Source organism: Heteronotia binoei, chromosome 3 (genome assembly GCF_032191835.1).
Source record: "Heteronotia binoei isolate CCM8104 ecotype False Entrance Well chromosome 3, APGP_CSIRO_Hbin_v1, whole genome shotgun sequence".
NCBI lineage: Eukaryota > Metazoa > Chordata > Lepidosauria > Squamata > Gekkonidae > Heteronotia > Heteronotia binoei.
The window spans coordinates 141981666-142000440 of NC_083225.1; the positions used below are offsets into that span (position 1 = coordinate 141981666).

Sequence of the window (18775 nt, forward strand, 5' to 3'; positions counted from 1 at the left end):
TGGGGGTGGGTGAGTTTGAAGGTGTCAGTTCACCTCAAGAGTTCTATAATGTAGTGCTACCATTAAGAAGATCTTAGCTTGGTCACCACACACCCATTTCACATCAGGAGGCAGAGATACTCAGTGAAGAGCCTCTTCCATCCATCTTATTGGACAAGTTGTTTCATACAGGAGATGATGGTCTTTTAGATATCCTGGGCCCAAATCATATATAGATTTATAGGTCAAGACCAGCACTGTGAACTGAACCCAGAATCAGATTTTGAACTAGATGATGATGATGATAAGTTTAATCGAGCAGGCTTCATATGGGGGAATCAGAGAGCATTCCCCTAGTGCTGAAACTATCCATGTCAATTAAGTTCACCATTCCTATCAACATCTGTTTCCCAAAGACAACAGCAGCAGCAAGAAGACTCCTTGTTTTCCAACAGGACTACATTTGTGTTGGTGCCCTTCCTGGGAAATGAGGGAACAATGGCACACTGTACCCAGCTTCCATGAAGAATCACCAGGAAAATGATTTTGCTGTTGCAGTCCTTTTGTGAATATTCTATTTATAATGATCTGTGGTTATGCTCACCTGTGCCACTAGAGGGCTCTCAAGGCCCTCCCTTCAGTGTTTTGGTTCCAAGCTTCTTCAGCAACCTCCTCCTCTCTTCTCTCTTTTCCCATCCTCTTCCTAGCACTTTCTCCACATCTTTCTGTTTGTCTCATCTACCTCCCTCTACTCCCAGTTTTCTGGCTTGCTGACTCCTCTTTCCAGCATTTTATTCCCTGTCACAAACCAAAGCTCTTCCCACATCCTTTTCCTGGCCTGTCTAGACTCTTCATGACTCCAATCAGGGCTTTTTTTGTAGCAGGAACTCCTTTGCATATTAGGCCACACATCCCTGATGTAGCCAATCCTCCAAGAGCTTACAGGGGTCTTCTTACAGGGCCTACTGTAAGCTCTTGGAAGATTGGCTTCATCAGGGGTGTGTGGCCTAATATGCAAAGGAGTTCCTGCTAAAAAAAAAAAAGCCCAGACTCCCACAGCTCCGTGTTAAGGCAAGTTGAGTTGGGTTATTTCCAGCACCAGCTAAGGACTCACTTCTGCTATAGCGATGTCAGCACTGGATTCTCCCTACTGCCCTGGTTTGTCATCAGCACCCTCCAGCCATCCTGAAGTGTCAGTGGGGACAGTGGTCCAGCCAAGTGGCTGTAATCTGGTACTCTGTTCCATAAATAAGTTGAAAAGATGACAAACTCTGTTTCATTACCTAAAAATATTAACAACTTTACTTATGAGTAGTTCAGACATATTGATATGGACCCCAGATATGTCTCAAATGGGGCAATGTTTCAACAGCAGTGAAGTGGCTCTGATACAGCACCTACAAAAAGATACCTCAAAGCTTGGTGTAGACCAGGGGTCCCCAACCCCTGGGCCATGGACCAGTACCAGTCCGTGGTCTGTTAGCAACGGGGCCACGAAGCAAGGCAGAGGCACTACACCACCCCTTTCACCCACATGGGACCCAGGTGGATGAAAGAGGCAGCACAGCCTCGCTTTTGTTTGCTCCCAAACAAAAGAGGCAGTGCAGCCTAGCTCCAGAACACCACCTCTTGGTACATGCAGATAGTAACTAATAATTCATCAGTGATTCCTAAAACCATCATCTGTATTTTACTAGCCTTCTAATTTTTTCAACACATTAGAACATCTATATCCTAGCACACAGTGAATAAAATCAGAACTAATAGCTGCATTATATAGAATGACAATGTTGCATTCATATCTTATTTTTTTCTCAGATGGGCAAATGAAACATATTTAAACTATGAACCTGGATTTATTAATTTATTTCTATTCACTTTAGAAGTAACCTGAAAGAGACTTACATATGTGTAATTGAGCACATATGTGCTACCTCACTTACCCCAAAACAGTTTCTTCTTTTGGCTTAGGTTTTTTAAGCTTCTTGTTTCCACTTGTTCCACCTGGAGAAAATGTCCAATTTTCTTCATTCCAGCATCCTTCATGATCAGAGTTGCCACCTTTTCCTGAGCTTCGTTTCCCTAGAAAATATATTAAAAACTTGACACATATAAAGACAACTAGGCTGGGATTTGCAAAACTACTGTATATTAAGTTGTCATTTAACATTGCAAATGCTAAGCAACCACTTATATATTACAAAACAGTATAATTAACTTAATTATCCAAAATCTCAAAAGAACAAATTTACCAAACCCATCCATTTTTTTTTGTTTGTCCACTGCTGAGCAGTGATGTGGGTTTTCTGGGAAAACCGGATTTGGAGAATTCTCTGGAAATTTTTCAAATACAAATTAAATTAATTTAAATGTTAACAATTTAGATAATGTTAGCAAAGGAAAGCAAATACACCAAGTACAAGCCTTGACAAAGTACAAGCACTGACTTCCCCCATACTTCAGATCCCACAGTTAGCCCACTTGACTTGCAGCACAACAGATGATTTTTACATCTATGGGACGAAAAATTTTCCATGGAAAAACATAGTGGCAGCAGAATTTCTGGAAAATTTTCTATTCCATATCACTGCTGCTGGGAAGGAAGGTTGTTGGAAAGAGGGGGGCACAGGGAAAGGAAGAATAAAAGTTTTAGTTAGGCTATTCATACAAATCTGTAGTACAAAGAACACTTCAACATTTGTGCTGACAGATTAAGAGTTATATTAACTACATTCTCCTCTAGCTGGGAATGGAACTGTGTTGAATAGAAACTAGACTGGAAAGCCTCCACATCCAAAGCCAGCTTAATGACTAGAGGCATGTACCAGATGGAAAATGAGGTTCTAATGTTAAAGACTGAAGAAGACTGTGAAAAAGTACTTCAATCTGGAGAGTGCATCATTTCTGGGCCATTGGGATGACATTTGTTAGCCAGGGATCCTTGTGCAAGAATGTTGATATTTGTCTTTCATTGAAGGAAACTGACTCTCTCTATATATACACATACATACATAAATTGAAAGAGTGCACCTTTTGAATGTGATATCATTTTCATTGAACCTTGATAATTACTGTATTAAGTCCTATTAATGTGTGAAGTCAAACGCAAAGATTGAATAAGATGCGATGAGATGTTATAAATTTGAAACCCGTAAATATTAGATATTACTGGTTCTGTAGAATAAAAGATTATTGTTGAATGTTACAGAGATTTTTATGTGATTTTCTATGTTCCACATCCTGTGGTCTCCCAATTTGCTTAGAAACTCACCTGGAGGATGGCAACTTTATGTATAATAAACACTGTGCCATATTATAATACTGTCCTTTATAGAAGCAATCATCTGAGATGACTGATAATGCTATAGTTCTGGTACCTCTATAAAAATTATAAGGATTTCCTCACTGCACAGATCCCCTTTCCCAGGTACCCTCATGGATCCCAGGACAACCCTACTTTGAGAACCAGTGGTTTAAAGCATACCATGCTGTTCCAGCATCTAAAGTTTCCTTTATATGATAAAGTTAAATCATATAAATGGGATGTTATGAGACACAGAGTCAAAGGCAACCTTAGGATATTATGTGCACAGCTATTCCACTTAGGGACCACTCATCAGCTTGATCACCAGGACCAGTGATTCTAGCATCTATGACTGAAAGATAAGACTACCATCCATAAAAACTCTGCCCTAACTTTTAAGGGTACTGAAGTGGCTTGAACTGCTAAAGGCTATGCCAGTGAAGAAAACATTTCCGGATCTGGGCCACTTGTCGCATTATTGAAATGGTTTGTTATGTGCTTGTAAGTCTTTAAAAATATAGGGCTAGTTTAAAAAGAGAATTGGTTAGATGTGAATAACTATACCTGCCAAGACTAAATCTAGCAGTTAGTTCTCAATAGTATAAAGAAAAAGCAAAGGAATAAAAAAGATCAATTAATTAAAGGCACTTTCTTCAAAATTTAATTTTTCCTAGCAATTATTATTTTGGTTTGGTGAGGAATACACTAAAACCAACACATACCTCTGTCAACATTGGCACGCAGGGATGTGAGCATGCCCTCTGACACCAGAGTTTTGTAGAGAGCACCTTTGCAAGTTCTCTCAGATTTTCTTGAGCCACAGGTCTCTGATTTTTTGCTACAGTCACTGTCTTCCATTTTGATCTGCTCTGGCAAACTTGGCAGTATCACCTCCTCTGCTGGGGTCAGTGGTTCTGATTTTATGCTTTCAGGAACCTCACACTGAAACTCCTTGTGATCTGTAATGTCAAAAAAATCAGGCGGCTTTGATTCTTTGGTGGTCTCTAAGCATTTTTCCTTTAGCGCTCTTTTGTCTTTTGACTTCACTTTTTTCTTTGGTGACTTTATGTCGAAGAAATTCCCCTTCATGGTTGAGGAAGGGCGAATTTTCTTGCAGGGCACTTCCAGAAGCTTCTCTGCCCCCCAGTCCCCTTTTGCAACTGCTTCAATGGTATAAATTACACTCTCAATATCTGATTCCGAAGACTGCCTCTTTTTGCAAGTCTTCTTAGGGGTACATTTTTCAAGAGTTTGCCGATCAAGTTTATTTTTCTTCTTCTTCTTTTTTAACTTCTCAGGCTTAATTAAACCTAAGGTGCTGATGTTGGCCATTGTCAGCTCATGGGAATGGCATACAAGGTCCTCTACCTTTGTGCTATTAGGGCCACTTAACGCTGTACTGTCCGAAGCAGCATCTGCAAGGTGACTACATACTGCCACTTTCTCTAACACTCCAGGCTTTATCTTTTCAAGTTCTTGGGCCCTTGCTTTCTGAGATTTTTCAGTTTTTACTTTTGCCTTCTCTGGCTCTTCAACTTTCATCTCCTCAGTTTCTTCCAATGCTTTGATAATATTGGAAGCTTCTAGTTTTGCTTTTCCAGGTTCCCGTACTTTTACTTCCTCTGATGCAAGGCACATCTGAAACAAGTGCAAAAAATTAATCCCATTTTCCTAACTAAGGCATGAATTATAGTATTACATAAAAGCTTTATGATCTGTTTTAGAAAAGTATCCCTTCATTCAGATAGTTTGACATCCCACGGCCTTTGTACTCTTGGTACCACTACTAAAGGCAATAGGTTTTAACAGATTGCATGCCTGTACACACTTATGGATAAACTAGGGTTATCTTCTTGTACAACATCTTAATTTGTTTCAAAGAAGAAACAACAATATATACGATAATTTTTTTTTGCTGTCAAACTGCAGCCGAAATATGGCAACCCCATGGGTTTTTCAAGGCAACAGAGATTCAGAAATAGTTTGCCATTCCCTACCTTTGTGTAGCAACCCTGGTAATCCTTGTTGGTCTCTCATCCATATACTAACCAGGCCAACCTTGCTTAGCTTTTAAGATCTGAAAGGATACAGCTAGCCTTGGCAACCTAGGTCAGAGCTGGACATATTTCTATGTAAACGTGCTCAAGATTGGGCGAAAACAGATGCAATAGGCAAGCTAAGAATTAAACTTCCTGGTTTATTTTAAAGAAAAATAGTAAGTACTTGATGCCTTAATACTGAAGAATATGTGGTTTAACTAACTGCCCTGCTTGTTATTATTCCTGAAACAGTAACAAAACAGGTAAAGAAAGAGTCCTTCATTGATTCCTCACTAGCAGTTACTCTGCCCCAGGACTTTTGCTTTCCCTGGCTCAAGTGATCAATTCCCCACCAGGTGCTGCATGGGTGCATTTTGATTCGTGGCTCCTTCCGGTTTAAGAACACAAGAGAAGCCAGGTCAATGGCCCATCCAGTTCAACACTCTGTGTCACACAGTGGCCAAAAAAGCCAGGCGCCATCAAGAGGTCCATCAGTGGGGCCGGGACACTAGAAGCTCCCACTGTGCCCTCCCCAAGCATCAAGAATACAGAGTATCACTGCCCCAAACAGAGAATTCCAACAATATGCTGTGGCTAATAGCCACTGATGGACCTCTGCTCCATATATTTATCCAATCTCCTCTTGAAACTGTCTATGCTTGCAGCCGCCACCACTTCTTGTTGCAGTGAATTCCATGTGTTAATTACCCTTTGAGTGAAGAAGTACTTCCTTTTATCAGTTCTAACCTGACTGCTCAGCAATTTCATTGAATGTTCACAAGTTCTTGTATTGTGAGAAGGGAGAAAAGTACTTCTTTCTCTGCCTTCTCTATCCCATGCATAATCTTGTAAACCTCTATCATGTCACTCCTCAGTTGACATTTTCCTCATGGTTTCTTGCTCTTGTTTTTTTGGAGAGCAAGAAACCACAAGGGAAACTGGAGGGAGCCTCAGATCAAAATGCACCCGTGCATCAACTGGTGGGGAATTGATTGCTTGACCTAGGGAAAGCAGAAGCCCAGAAGCAGAGCAACTGCTAGTGAGGAATCAATTCTAGTATAGACTACGAGGGTTGGTTTCATTCAGAACTGTTAAATCCACAATCCAAATACTCCCCCCTCCTATTTACAAACAAAAAACCCTGGAAAATCCTGCATGAATTTCCCTGTGTGATGTCTGATTTGATCTTTAATAAGTTGTGAACAATTATATGAGTGTTTTCTTGAACTATATTCTTTTAGTAAAAAAAACAAGCAAAGCTCTGTGATGTTTTTGAAAAACTCAAAAGTGTATCACTAGCTCTCTTTAAAATATATTTAAATTTTTCACAACTCCTTTTTTTGTGGGGACATGAAGTGTGCTGTTAATACAACGTATATGTACAACTAAAAGCTGATATTAGTTGTTGTAGATTTTCTGGGCTGTATGGCCGTGGTCTTGGCATCATAAGACCTGACGTTTCGCCAGCAACTGTGACTGGCATTCTCAGAGGTATAACCCAGAAAACAGGAGTTCTCTCTGGATCAAAGTGAGAAGAAGATGGTAGGCAGGTAATTTATATCTTCTCAGGAAGGTGGGGTAGGGCTGAGTCATTATCTTCTAGGAGCTTCCCAGGCTGTGACATGCTAATGGAGAAGCTTTCCTGAAGAGGTTCCTTTGTATATGGATTGGCTACTGAAATTCTAATTTTATCTGTGGTGCTGTTGTAAGATGTTAGAGCATTTTGTCAACGATGAACTAAATCATCCAAACCAAGGATGTCAAACATGTGGCCTGGGGGCCAAATTAGACCCCCGGAGGGCTCCTATCAGGCCTCTGAGCAACTGGCTCTTCTCTGCTTCCTTCTCCCTCCCTCTCTCTTGCTTCCTTCTGCATCTCAGCTTGCTTTGCAAGGCTTGATCAATTGCACAGGAGCTATAGAGCAAAACCTGGATTGCTCAGCTGCATGAATGCACTTGGTTGCTGCCTGGGAACTTCCCCCATTGCTGGCCAGGGACTGGCAATTAGGATGGCACCAGGTCCATCAATTAGGCTCCAGGACTTGTCTGCAGTGACAGCGACATAATGACAAACTGCAACCCTGTCCCCAGTTAGGGCTAGCGGAGGAGCAGCTTCCCTGCTGAATAGGGGAGGGGGCAAAGTAATTAATGTAGGGTGTCAAATATTGTTGGGCAGGCCTGGAACTTGCAGCACTTCAGTGTTCATCTAAAATATCTATCTACATAATTATTGGTGTTGAGGTAGTTGCAAAGAACCAAAAGTTCAAAATCACAACACGGTAACTTCTATTAGTTCAAAACCTGCTATGCCTGTCCTTATCTAATGAAGGTCATGATTCTGGTTATTACCCCAGATTGCTAAGCTGACTGAATAAAACTATGTTGGTAGAAAATACATGTCTGGAACACCAGTATAATGGCCTGCAAAAAGTTTATGGAAATATGGTTATGACTTAGTGCTGCTTTTCTCCATGGACTACTTTTTAAAAACCAAGCTATCAATCTAATACTTTAATAGTGAAGTTGGCAAAACTCAAGGATACTTAAACCCAGTGTTTGGAGCTGTGAACAGACAAGATAGAACTTTCTACAAACCTGCAAAACATTCTAGGTTTGCAGAAAAATCTGAAACCTAAAAAAGAATACATGGCTTGAAAAAAAATCTTAAAAAGATAAAAGTAACGACTGTAACTTTAAAAAACAGAAACCCTCAGTGACAGTTGCTAGGCAACCACAGCATTCAAGGCTTGGTTTTTGTCAGGGAGAGAACCTGTTTGTTCAGAACCCATTCCAGGGCTGTTTTGGTCTTTGAGAGAACACTTAAAAGGGCCAAGTCTGGCAAGATCCACCTGGTGATTGATACCACCTGTCTGTATGACTTACCCAAGGGTCGTTTTGTAGAAAAATAAGTGGTGGAGCTCATCCAGGGATTGTTATGCAGCTGCACCTACTATTCAATGGACAAGGAGGTGGAACTCTCAGAAAGGTTCAGAAGCTGTGCTCCTGTGAGCTCGACTGAATCTGAGGCCTGAACTTACCTAAGCTTCACAGCTTGCTACTATCCAACAGCAGGACTTTGTTAAAGTGTAGTGTATCAGTTAAAGCTTCACAATAGGATACGGGAGACTTGGGTATAAATCACCAGTGTGCCAGGGAAGTTCACTAGGTAATGTGCCAATCACAAGCCTTCAGCCTAACCTAACTCACAGGGTTGTTGTTAGGATAAAAAGGAGGAGGGGAGAGAATGATGTAAGCTGCCTTGGTCCCAATGTGAAGAAAAACAGGATGTTTACCTATAACTGATTAACTTCAAGTGGTTATCTGTGCACATATATCACAGCAGAATCTACAGGATAAAAGGACATGGTCTGTTCCTTCAGTTTCCTTCAGCCCACAGGGACATAGCCTATCAAGGAATGGTATTTTTTTAAAACCTCCCATATAACACGGCAGAAGGAAGCAAATTAAAATGGGCTAACATAAATGCCCTTCGAATATGGGGGTTAATCAAACAAGAAAAATATTCTGTAAGCGAACCACTAAAAGGAATCCCCCATTGCATGGGAGAGCAATGTGTTAGTATATGTGCAGGAATCAGACCACTGCTGACAGCACAGGATCTAAATGACAGTAGATGATCTGGCTGGCAGGGGCAGTTGGCAGACTGCCAGATTGCATCAGCCAGGCTGAGGTGAGCATGACTCAGCACAAACCTGATTCGTCCATCACCTGGAGAACTTGTATAAATGTACAGAAGTACTTCACTACTTGTGGAGGTTGGATGGCGAATTGTAAGCGGAGCACTTTGACAGTCTGTATCATAATTGTAAATAAATTGTATATAGCTAGTTTAAACACAGCTGTGTACAGGATTGGATTTATTGGCGTCTTCAGAGCTCTTACTCAATAAACGCGGAAGACCAACAGGGTTATGGACCCAGCACACTTCTGCTGCGCCTGAGTGCCGTGAGTAGAAGAGCTGAGTGGTGGAGTAAGACGCAGAAGTGCTCCAGGAGTAAGGAGAAAGCTGCCTCAGTGGAGGAGAACAGCAGTAGCTGAGAAGCAGGTGCTGAGCAGGATGGCTACAGCAGCAGCTACAGTGCTGATAGAGAAGCTGACTCCTTCTAAGTATAATGTGTGGGCGTTACGTACTGAACATTTCCTGAAGCGAGAGGGACTGTGGAACTGTGTATCTGCTCCTCCTGCGGACCCCACACCTGAAGATGTTGTTTGAGACCAGAAGGCTCTAGCAACCATAATATTGAGTATTTCTGATGACCAGTTAGTGCACGTCGGAGGAAAACAACACGCGAAGGAAGCCTGGGACGCACTCAAGGCCATATACGTGCAGACAACAGCTGGCTCACTGATATCTCTGACGAGGAAGCTGTATCAAAAGAGAATGCTGGCCTGAGAGACGGTGAGAGACCATCTCAGCAGCTTATCTGCATGCTTCCAAGAATTGGAGGAGAGGTAAAACAATTCCAGAAGAGGATAAAGTGTACATTATTCTGAGCTCACTTCACGAAAGACTTGATATGCTGTTAATGGCGTTCGAGGGCCAGGATACTAATAAACTCACTCTAAACTATGTGACTGGAAAGCTTCTGGCTGAAGACCAAAGACAGCAAGGGTGCAGAGAGCAGGCAGCCCACGCTCGTCAAAGCCAGCAGAAGCTGGAGCTGGAGCATGTGGGAGACGTCTCGAGCTGGCAGCACACACCGGAGGAGGGAGTGCTGAAAGTAAAGCAGAAATGTTTCCTTTGCGGCAGTGAAAAACATCTGAAGAGGAGTTGCCCTGAGCTACACAGAGGCAGGCAGAGGTCTTCGCAGAACCAGCAAGTGAAACTGGTGAAGACTGACTTGGGTCTGCAGGGAGCACCATGGATTATTGACTCCGGGGCCACCCAGATGTTCTGCTGCGAGGAGAGACTGCTAAAGGACACTGAACCTGCAAATCTGTGGTTTGTAAGTCTTGCTGATGGCAGAAAGGCTGAGGTTCTCTGCCAAGGGACTGTGTATTTTCCTGGACTGAAGCACAAATTTGTAAATGTGTTGTGTGTGCCTAGTCTTGAGACTAGCCTGTTAAGCGTCTCTGCATTGACTAAGGCAGGCTTTACTGTAACTTTTGATGTAAATAGTTGTAACATCTTTAAGACACGTAAACAATTGGCCAGGGGTATATTAAAAGATAATGTGTATGTGCTAGATCAGACTGAAGGGAAAGCAGAAGCTGTGGGTAACAAGCAGCCTCACCATAAATGTATCCATAGGTTGTATAGGAGGTTGGGGCATGCAAGTTATAATACTATTCATAAAACTGTGGCCATTCTAGAAGGAGAAAAGATACAGCCCTGCAAGGCATACCTTGACTGTAACGTGTGCAAGCAGGCAAAATCCAAGGCCTACCCAGTGGCCAAAATGAGCAATAGAGTCTCTGAGAGACCCCTACAGCTAATTCATGCCGACGTCATCGGTCCTTATGCTCCCAGTGTATCTAAGAACAAATATGCCCTAATCTTGGTAGACAACCACAGTCGTTTTACTTGGGTATATGTGATGAAACAGAAATCAGAGGTGTATTCCACCTTCAAATACTGGGCTAAGCGTGTGCAAAGGCAGTTAAACTGCAAAATAGGTGCTTTGCAAACAGATATGGGGGGAGAGTTTGTTGGAAATCAAGTTGCCTCCTGGCTTAGAGACCAGGGAATACATCACAGAATGGCTAATATCTCTACCCCATCAGAAAATGGGGTAGAGGAGAGGAAAGGGGGAGTCCTTCAAACAATGCTCCACGCTATGTTAAAAGATAGCAAACTAAAAATAGCTTTTTGGGGAGAGGCACTGAAAACAGTGTGCTTTATTATAAACTGGTTGTGGACCCAAGCAACTGATGACATTCCCAACAGGGTACTGTATGGGAAGAAACCAAGCTTGGATTTTCTATCTATCTATCATCTATCTATCTATCTATCTATCTATCTATCTATCTATCTATCTATCTATCTATCTATCTATCTATCTATCTATCTATCTATCTATCTATCTATCTATCTAGTGAACTTATATTCCGCTCATGGCATATCACAACATAAATTAAACAATAAAAACCAACAAATCAAATTTAAAATACAATAAAATCAAAACATAAAACTATATAAAGTGCATCACCGGTGGAAAGGGCACATTTCACAAAGTACAGTTTTTGGCCCAAAAAGTTATGGTATTAAAATCAGATTCAGCATCTCAACAAGGCTACAAAGCATGATGTCACAGCAAGGGAGGCCGACTGATAAATAGTTGATAGAATAGGACGCCCACTGCCTCAACCAAAAGCCCAGTGGCACAGCTCTGTCTTACAGGCCCTATGAAGAAGAAGAAGATATTGGATTTATATCCCGCCCTCCACTCCGAAGAGTCTCAGAGCGGCTCACAATCTCCTTTACCTTCCTCCCCCACAACAGACACCCTGTGAGGTGGGTGGGGCTGGAGAGGGCTCTCACAGCAGCTGCCCTTTCAAGGACAACCTCTGCCAGAGCTATGGCTGACCCAAGGCCATGCTAGCAGGTGCAAGTGGAGGAGTGGGGAATCAAACCCGGTTCTCCCAGATAAGAGTCCGCACACTTAACCACTACACCAAATGGCAGTAGCTCAGGTAGGGCCCTTATCTCCATAGGGAGCTGATTCCACCACCATCCCAATCTTACCATTGGAGGATCTCTGCTCTTATGGGGAATTTGTGAAACAAATGGCACACACATTCACTCTCCCCACAATGCAGCCACAACCAGTCATTACAGACACAGTCTTCGACATCGTGCAACGCAATATCTCAACACTGGTAGTCCTCCCAGTGACGTTGGTGAAGGCTTCCTGAGCCAAACTGGCTTCAATCCCAATATCCTCGAAATGCATAGATCATATGTACAAAATTCAGGCGGGAAGTTCAGAATTTCTTTCTTCTCTGGGGCTTAGCATCGATGATCTGACCCTTTTTTTGGAGAAGCATGCTTTTGTCATGATTAAACAGAGATTAATGGACATGGAGATTGAAGACCTTAAAAGTCTTGCTTCTGGGCATTGTGTTGGTCTTCCGCGTTTATTGAGTAAGAGCTCTGAAGACGCCAATAAATCCAGTCCTGTACACAGCTGTGTTTAAACTAGCTATATACAATTTATTTACAATTATGATACAGACTGTCAAAGTGCTCCGCTTACAATTCGCCATCCAACCTCCACAAGTAGTGAAGTACTTCTGTACATTTATACAAGTTCTCCAGGTGATGGATGAATCAGGTTTGTGCTGAGTCATGCTCACCTCAGCCTGGCTGATGCAATCTGGCAGTCTGCCAACTGCCCCTGCTAGCCAGATCATCTACTGTCATTTAGATCCTGTGCTGTCAGCAGTGGTCTGATTCCTGCACATATACTAACACCCCTCCTCAGTTACAGACCACTAGTTGCAGCGTATCCCTCAACGTTATGAATTTTTCCATTGTGACATTTTAATGCACACATCAGCAACATTACATTGCATCAACAGCATTCCTTTTACAATTCCATTTTAATTGTCATTGTGTCATAGTTTAGTACCTTAGCAGCCAGCATTGCCTTTCTTTACACATCAGTTGCTGTTAGGCAACTTAGTTTATGTGGCTTAGTTTATGTGGCTTTACAATCACATTCCTGCTGGCAGCTCCCCAGGCTTGCACACTTTAGTGTTTATTTAACAATCACATCTCTTTGCTTAATGTTCCGCCCGCCAGCCTTCAGTCTTCCCCGTAGTCCAAGTCTAACACACTTTGATAGCATCGAGGCTCTGTGGCGGGCACATAGTTTACGGCTGTGTCAAACACATACCTCCTCAGAGGCACCCCCTTGTTCATCCGGGTTGACACCCTGACTTCTGGCTGTCCACTCTGTGTACTAACAGAGCTTTCCCCTTTTACAACCTCTAAACTGTCAGAGCCCTGAGTTCTCTCCCTCCCTCCCCTCAGTTGAGGAAGTCTCTTGTTTGATAGTTACTTGCCCCTCCTCACTCTGCTGAGACACCGGTAACTTTATACTGCTGGGTACTTCATTTGCATGCACCCTGCTCCAGCTTTCGTCCTCACAGAATGAGGCAGACCTACTAAACCGCAGCATATTTCTCTCATCAGCGAATCTATACGCTTTCATCCCATTCTGGTACCCTAAGAACAGCAATTTCCTTGCTCTGGCACCCCCTTTTCTTCTTTTGTCTAATGGCACATTTACCCAAGCCTGCACCCTGATTATGGGTAGCATAAGACACGAAAAGTCTATTGTCCTTTTGGAACTGTTTAGTTCTCTCGATGTAGAAGGCCAGAGCTCTTCGTACATCTAAATGATGTAGAGTGCGTTGACCGATATCTGTAGGGTTTTGAAAAAATGCAGGCGAGACGGAAGGCTTTCCTAGATGGAAAGGTGACACCACCTTAGGCAAGAAAGCGGGGTCAGGGCGTAGAACCACCTTGTTGTGGTGGAAAATAGTGTACGGGGGGTCAGCCCTGAAGGCGCAGATGTCGCTGGCCCGTCTGCCAGTAGTAATAGCTACTAGAAGGGCTGTCTTCCACGTCAGAAGATGTAAAGAGATAGAAGCCATGGGTTCAAAGGGTGGCTTCATTAACTGACTGAGGACCAAGGATAGGCTCCAAGCAGGCTGTATTTTGCGGATTGGAGGGTGGAGGTGAAGGATTCCCTTCAGGAAGGCCTTGGTAGCAGAGTGTGAGAATACAGTGGAGCCATCGATGTATGGATGGAATGCAGAAATAGCTGCTAGATGCACCTTCAGAGAAGAGTGGGACAGTCCAGTATTGGAGAGAGTCAGAATGTAAGTCAAAATTTGATTGATATTGGCTGATTCAGGTCGAAAGCAATGCAAATAAGCGTATTTGGAAAAACGTTTCCATTTGAGAGCATAAGATTTTCTAGTGGCAGGTTTCCTAGCATTGAGTAAGATGTGTCGAACCTCTGGAGTGAAGGTCAAGAATTGATCCTCCATGCTGTAAGGCGGAGGGGAGCGGGGTTGTGATGGAGAACCTTGCCTTTCTGCTGAGATAGTAGGTCCTGGGCTTGAGGGAAGCGGTGAAATAGACCGTGTGACAGTAGAAGGAGAGTGGTGAACCACGGTTGACGTGGCCACCATGGGGTCACAAGGATGCAGTTGGCATTGTCCGACATGATTTTCTGCAGAACTCTCGTAATGAGTGGTATTGGAGGGAACATGTAAAGCATTGGACCGCTCCAAGATTGTAGGAAGGCGTCCCCTGCAGATAGTGGGGACAACTGGCTGCGCGTGAAAAAGCGTGAGCATTGTGCGTTGTCCGGTGTTGCGAATGCATCTATCTCCGGTGTACTGAACCTCTGAAACAGAGGGAGGAGATAACGACTGTTGATGGACCACTCGTGGTCGTTGATGGATTGTCGACTTAGAGCGTCCGCTCGAATGTTTTGGACTCCGGGTAGATGCACTGCAGATAGGAAAATGCCATGAGCAATGCTCCAGTGCCATAGGGTCAAGGCTCTCTTGCACAATCTGATGGAGGCAGTACCGCCCTGTCGATTTATGTAGAAGACAGCGGCTATGTTGTCCGATGTAACTTGGACATGTTTGTTGTGAAGCGACGGAAGGAAGGATCGCAGTGCCCTGTGGACTGCCATTAACTCCAGACAATTTATGTGGAGAGACCTTTCGTATTCTGTCCACTGGCCTTGTACGGTGAGCTGTCCTAAGTGGGCTCCCCATCCCCACTTGGAAGCATCCGTAGTGACAATCACCGAGGGAGGAGTCTGAGTAAAAGACATTCCCTTGAGGAGGTGATGATCTAAAGTCCACCATTTCAGAGAGGGAATGATGTGAGCTGGAATAGTGAGTACAGCGAGTTGATGTTGAAGTTGAGGGTGGAACGTCCTCACGAACCACAACTGTAGAGGGCGCATGTGGAGTTTGGCAAATAGAAGAACGGAAGTGGCAGCCATAAGCCCTAGCATTCTCTGAAAGGTGAAAGCTGTCTGAGAGCGATGTAGAATGATATCTCTGGCCAGAGATATGATGTGCTGTACCCTGTCTGCTGGCAGGTAGGCTTTGCATGTCAGAGTTGAAAGATGTGCCCCTATAAACTGTATGGATTGGGTAGGGGTCAGATTTGATTTTGCAGCGTTGACCTGGAGGCCCAGGGTGGCCAAGAGGGAGAGGGTTGCGGAGACATCGGACTGGAGCTGCTCCTTGGATTGGGAGACGACTAGCCAGTCGTCTATGTACGGGTAAATGGAGATGCGTTGTTGTCTCAGGAGCGCTACTACCACCGCCATGCACTTCGTAAATACTCTCGGGGCTGTTGAGAGGCCGAAAGGAAGAGCACGGAATTGATAGTGTTGATCCCCTATGGCGAATCTGAGGAATCTCCTGTGATGTTGGCTGATGGTGAGGTGAAAGTAGGCATCTTGGAGATCTATTGATGCCATCCAAGCTTGTTTTGGGATCAGTGGAAGGATGGATTGAAGTGTAACCATCCGAAATTTCTTGTGATGGATGTGGAGGTTGAGTTTCCTGAGGTCTAATATGGGGCGTAGACCTCCATCTCTCTTCGGGACCAGGAAGTAGCAGGAGTAGAAGCCGGTGTGTTGATATTGAGGAGGGACTGGTTCTATAGCAACCTTGTCCAGCAAGGTTGCTACTTCTAGGAGCAGATGAGGTGACGGAGGAGTAGAGATGAACCTGTGGTGTTTTGGGGTCGAATTGAACTCTATTGAGTACCCGTTTTGGATGATAGACAGTACCCAAGAGTCCGATGTTATAGCTTCCCAGTTGTGGTAGAACGGCTGCAGTCTGATGTCTGGGCGATGAAGTAGTAGGAGCGGAGCAGGGGAGTCAAAGAGACTGTTGGTCGGTGTTGTCTTCTTTGTGGTCTGAGGGCGTGCCCTCTGTTGGAATGGTTGTTTAGATTGAGGAGGCTTGCATCTCCAAGGCTCGGTTTGGCGAGGAGATCTGGAATGCTTGAAATAATTGGGCTTCCATGGTCTTTGTTTTAAGGTAGACTGAGGCTGGGTGACTCCTAGTCTTTTAGCTCTTTTCCTGCTGTCGTCAACATTGGTGAGTATATCATCTGTTGTGGCGTTAAATAGTCCTTCGCCATCAAATGGTAAATCTTCAATTTTAAATTTGATGTCTGGCTGCAGGGAAGAAGACCTGAGCCAGGCGTGTCTGCGTAGGGCGATAGCTGAAGCTAGGGTCCTGGAGGAGCATTGGGCTGCATGGCGGGCAGTGTTTATCTGCTGTTTGCTGACTCTAGAGAGTTCCTGCAGCGCGTGGGTGGCTTGCTTTTGAGTGGCCTCCGGGAGGGCTGTGACCAAAGAGCTCAGTTGGGTCGTAAGATTGTAGGCATAGGCAGAGAAGTATGCCATATAGTTATGTATCTTGGTAGTGGCAGTGGTGAGGGAGTAAATTTTTCTCCCAATGGTGTCCAGTTTCTTACCCTCTCTTTCGGGAGGAACAGGGTGCCTGGTCTGTTTGGATTTTGATGAAGAGTGGACTATCATCGAATTGGGAGCCGGGTGGTTAAAGAGGAACTTCGACTCTGGCGCGTGTACCTTGTAAAGTGCCTCCACCCTCTTAGACGTTGGTGATACAGAGGCTGGTTTGTCCCATGCTTCCTTCAAAGTCTCCAGATGGACTGGGAGCATAGGAAATGAGGAGCCTGCAGGGAGGTCTGCGTGTACTAGGTCATAGACCACGTCAGAGACTCTTGGGACATCTGTTGTTAGCTTTACATTGAGAGTTAGCCATGTTGGATAGTAGGTCTAAATATGACTTAGGTCCTTCAGATGGAGAGAGGTCGGCCGGTTTGGCTATGTCGGAGTCCGGGGAATGGAGGTCGGAAGCTGAAGAATTAGAGGACACGGATTGCTCAGCCTCTGAGTCCTCGAGGGTCTCCACTTCTGGAGTCTTCCTGACCTGTTCCGATGCAGAGAGCTGTATATGTTTGGAAGGCTCTAAAGCCGTAGAGGCAATAGGAGAAGGTGGTTTAGGTAGTGAGATGTGGTCACGGTACCGTTGGTGATTGTCATGGGACCGTTGATATGTGTGTTCTCAGTGCGGAGACATGTCTCGGTACCGAGGGTGGATATCTTCGCGAGAATGATCCCTGTAGTAGACCCTTTCTCGGTGTCTAGAGTCTTCACGGGACCAAGAATGCTCACGGGTGTGGTGTTTATAGAAGCCGGGAGAGGGTGACCTTTGGTGTCTGTAGTATCTGCGAGGAGATGGTGATCTGGACCTCGAAGGAATGTAATAGTAGTAGCGATCTCTGTGGCCACTTTGAGATCTCTTTTCACGGAGACGCAAAGGTTCTCTCGGAGTCGAGGGATCTCTGGTTAGTGACGGAGAATGGGGACTTCACGAAATGAGCGATCATCTAAGATGCTGAGATGTTGGCTCTCTGTCGAAGTCGGAGACTCGGTACCGAGGATTTGGTCTGGGAGCGACTCATGCACTGATGGTGATCTGAAGCTGATGCGAACGATTTCCAGTGGCGTGATCGTCGGAGTCGAGGTGGATTTCGATGCCGGTGTGGTCTGTATGGACGCAGTAACAGCCGTGGTTGGACGAGGCGTAGGAGATCGAGTCATGGCGACGGGTTCGAGGACCTTGTGGCTAGGTTTCTGCCTTTTGGGAGATTTCGGGTCCAAAGGGTCTCTCGAGGTCGACTCGGTATGGTGCCGTTTCTTGGATTCGTCAGACTTTTTCTGGTGTTTGCCGGATTTATGCTTGCTGGGAGCCTGCGCCATGGAAGCAACCGGCTGGGTCGTTCCCTTTTGAAGTAGGGAAGATGGGGAGGTCTGCGAACCCGATGCATGCGACATTACTGGGCGTAACGATGACTCTAGCAAATGGCTTTTGAGTCTTGCCGCGCGGTTTTTCCTCACTTGTTTGCCGAACTGGCTGCAGTGCACACAGGAGTCTGTTCGGTGTGCCTCGTCGAGGTAAAAAAGGCAAAGAGAATGTCCGTCGGTAGACGGTATTTTCGCAGCACAGCGAACGCACCTTTTAAAAGTTATTTTTTCCTTCCCTTCCATCCGCCCGGAAAGAGGGGGGGGGGAGAGGAGGACGAAAACGAAGTAAAGAGAAAGATTTTTTATATATATATATATACGATACCAGAATGAAGAGTGAAGGGGAACGAAGAACGACGAAGTAGATCGGAAAGATAAAGATTTCAAGGGACTGCAATGAAAGCGGGAGATCAGCGAGATAGGTGTTTCGGGACGGCGGTAAAGAAGAAACTGAGAGGGTTGGGCGCCTCCCCCTCGTCTGGGCATGCGCAGACGCTGCCCCCTCCCCAGGACGAGGGGAAAGGCGCGCCAAAAATAACGCTTTAGGATTGCCTTGAATTCTCCGAGATGGGCTCGATCCTGGCGGATAAACCCATATGTGGG

At 44.6% G+C, this 18775-nt stretch overlaps 1 protein-coding gene across 6 annotated transcripts in view; it reads right to left on the minus strand.

Moving 5' to 3' along the window:
- Positions 1 to 18775, minus strand: part of BBX (BBX high mobility group box domain containing) — a 201832-nt gene that overhangs the window by 15574 nt on the left and 167483 nt on the right. For all 6 annotated transcript variants that reach the window (XM_060234546.1, XM_060234548.1, XM_060234545.1 and 3 more), the window contains 2 exons: positions 4006 to 4921; positions 1923 to 2061 (listed from right to left, as the gene is read on the minus strand). In XM_060234546.1, the coding sequence (XP_060090529.1) occupies positions 1923 to 2061; positions 4006 to 4921 (1055 nt within the window). The remainder of the gene's footprint in view (positions 1 to 1922; positions 2062 to 4005; positions 4922 to 18775) is intronic.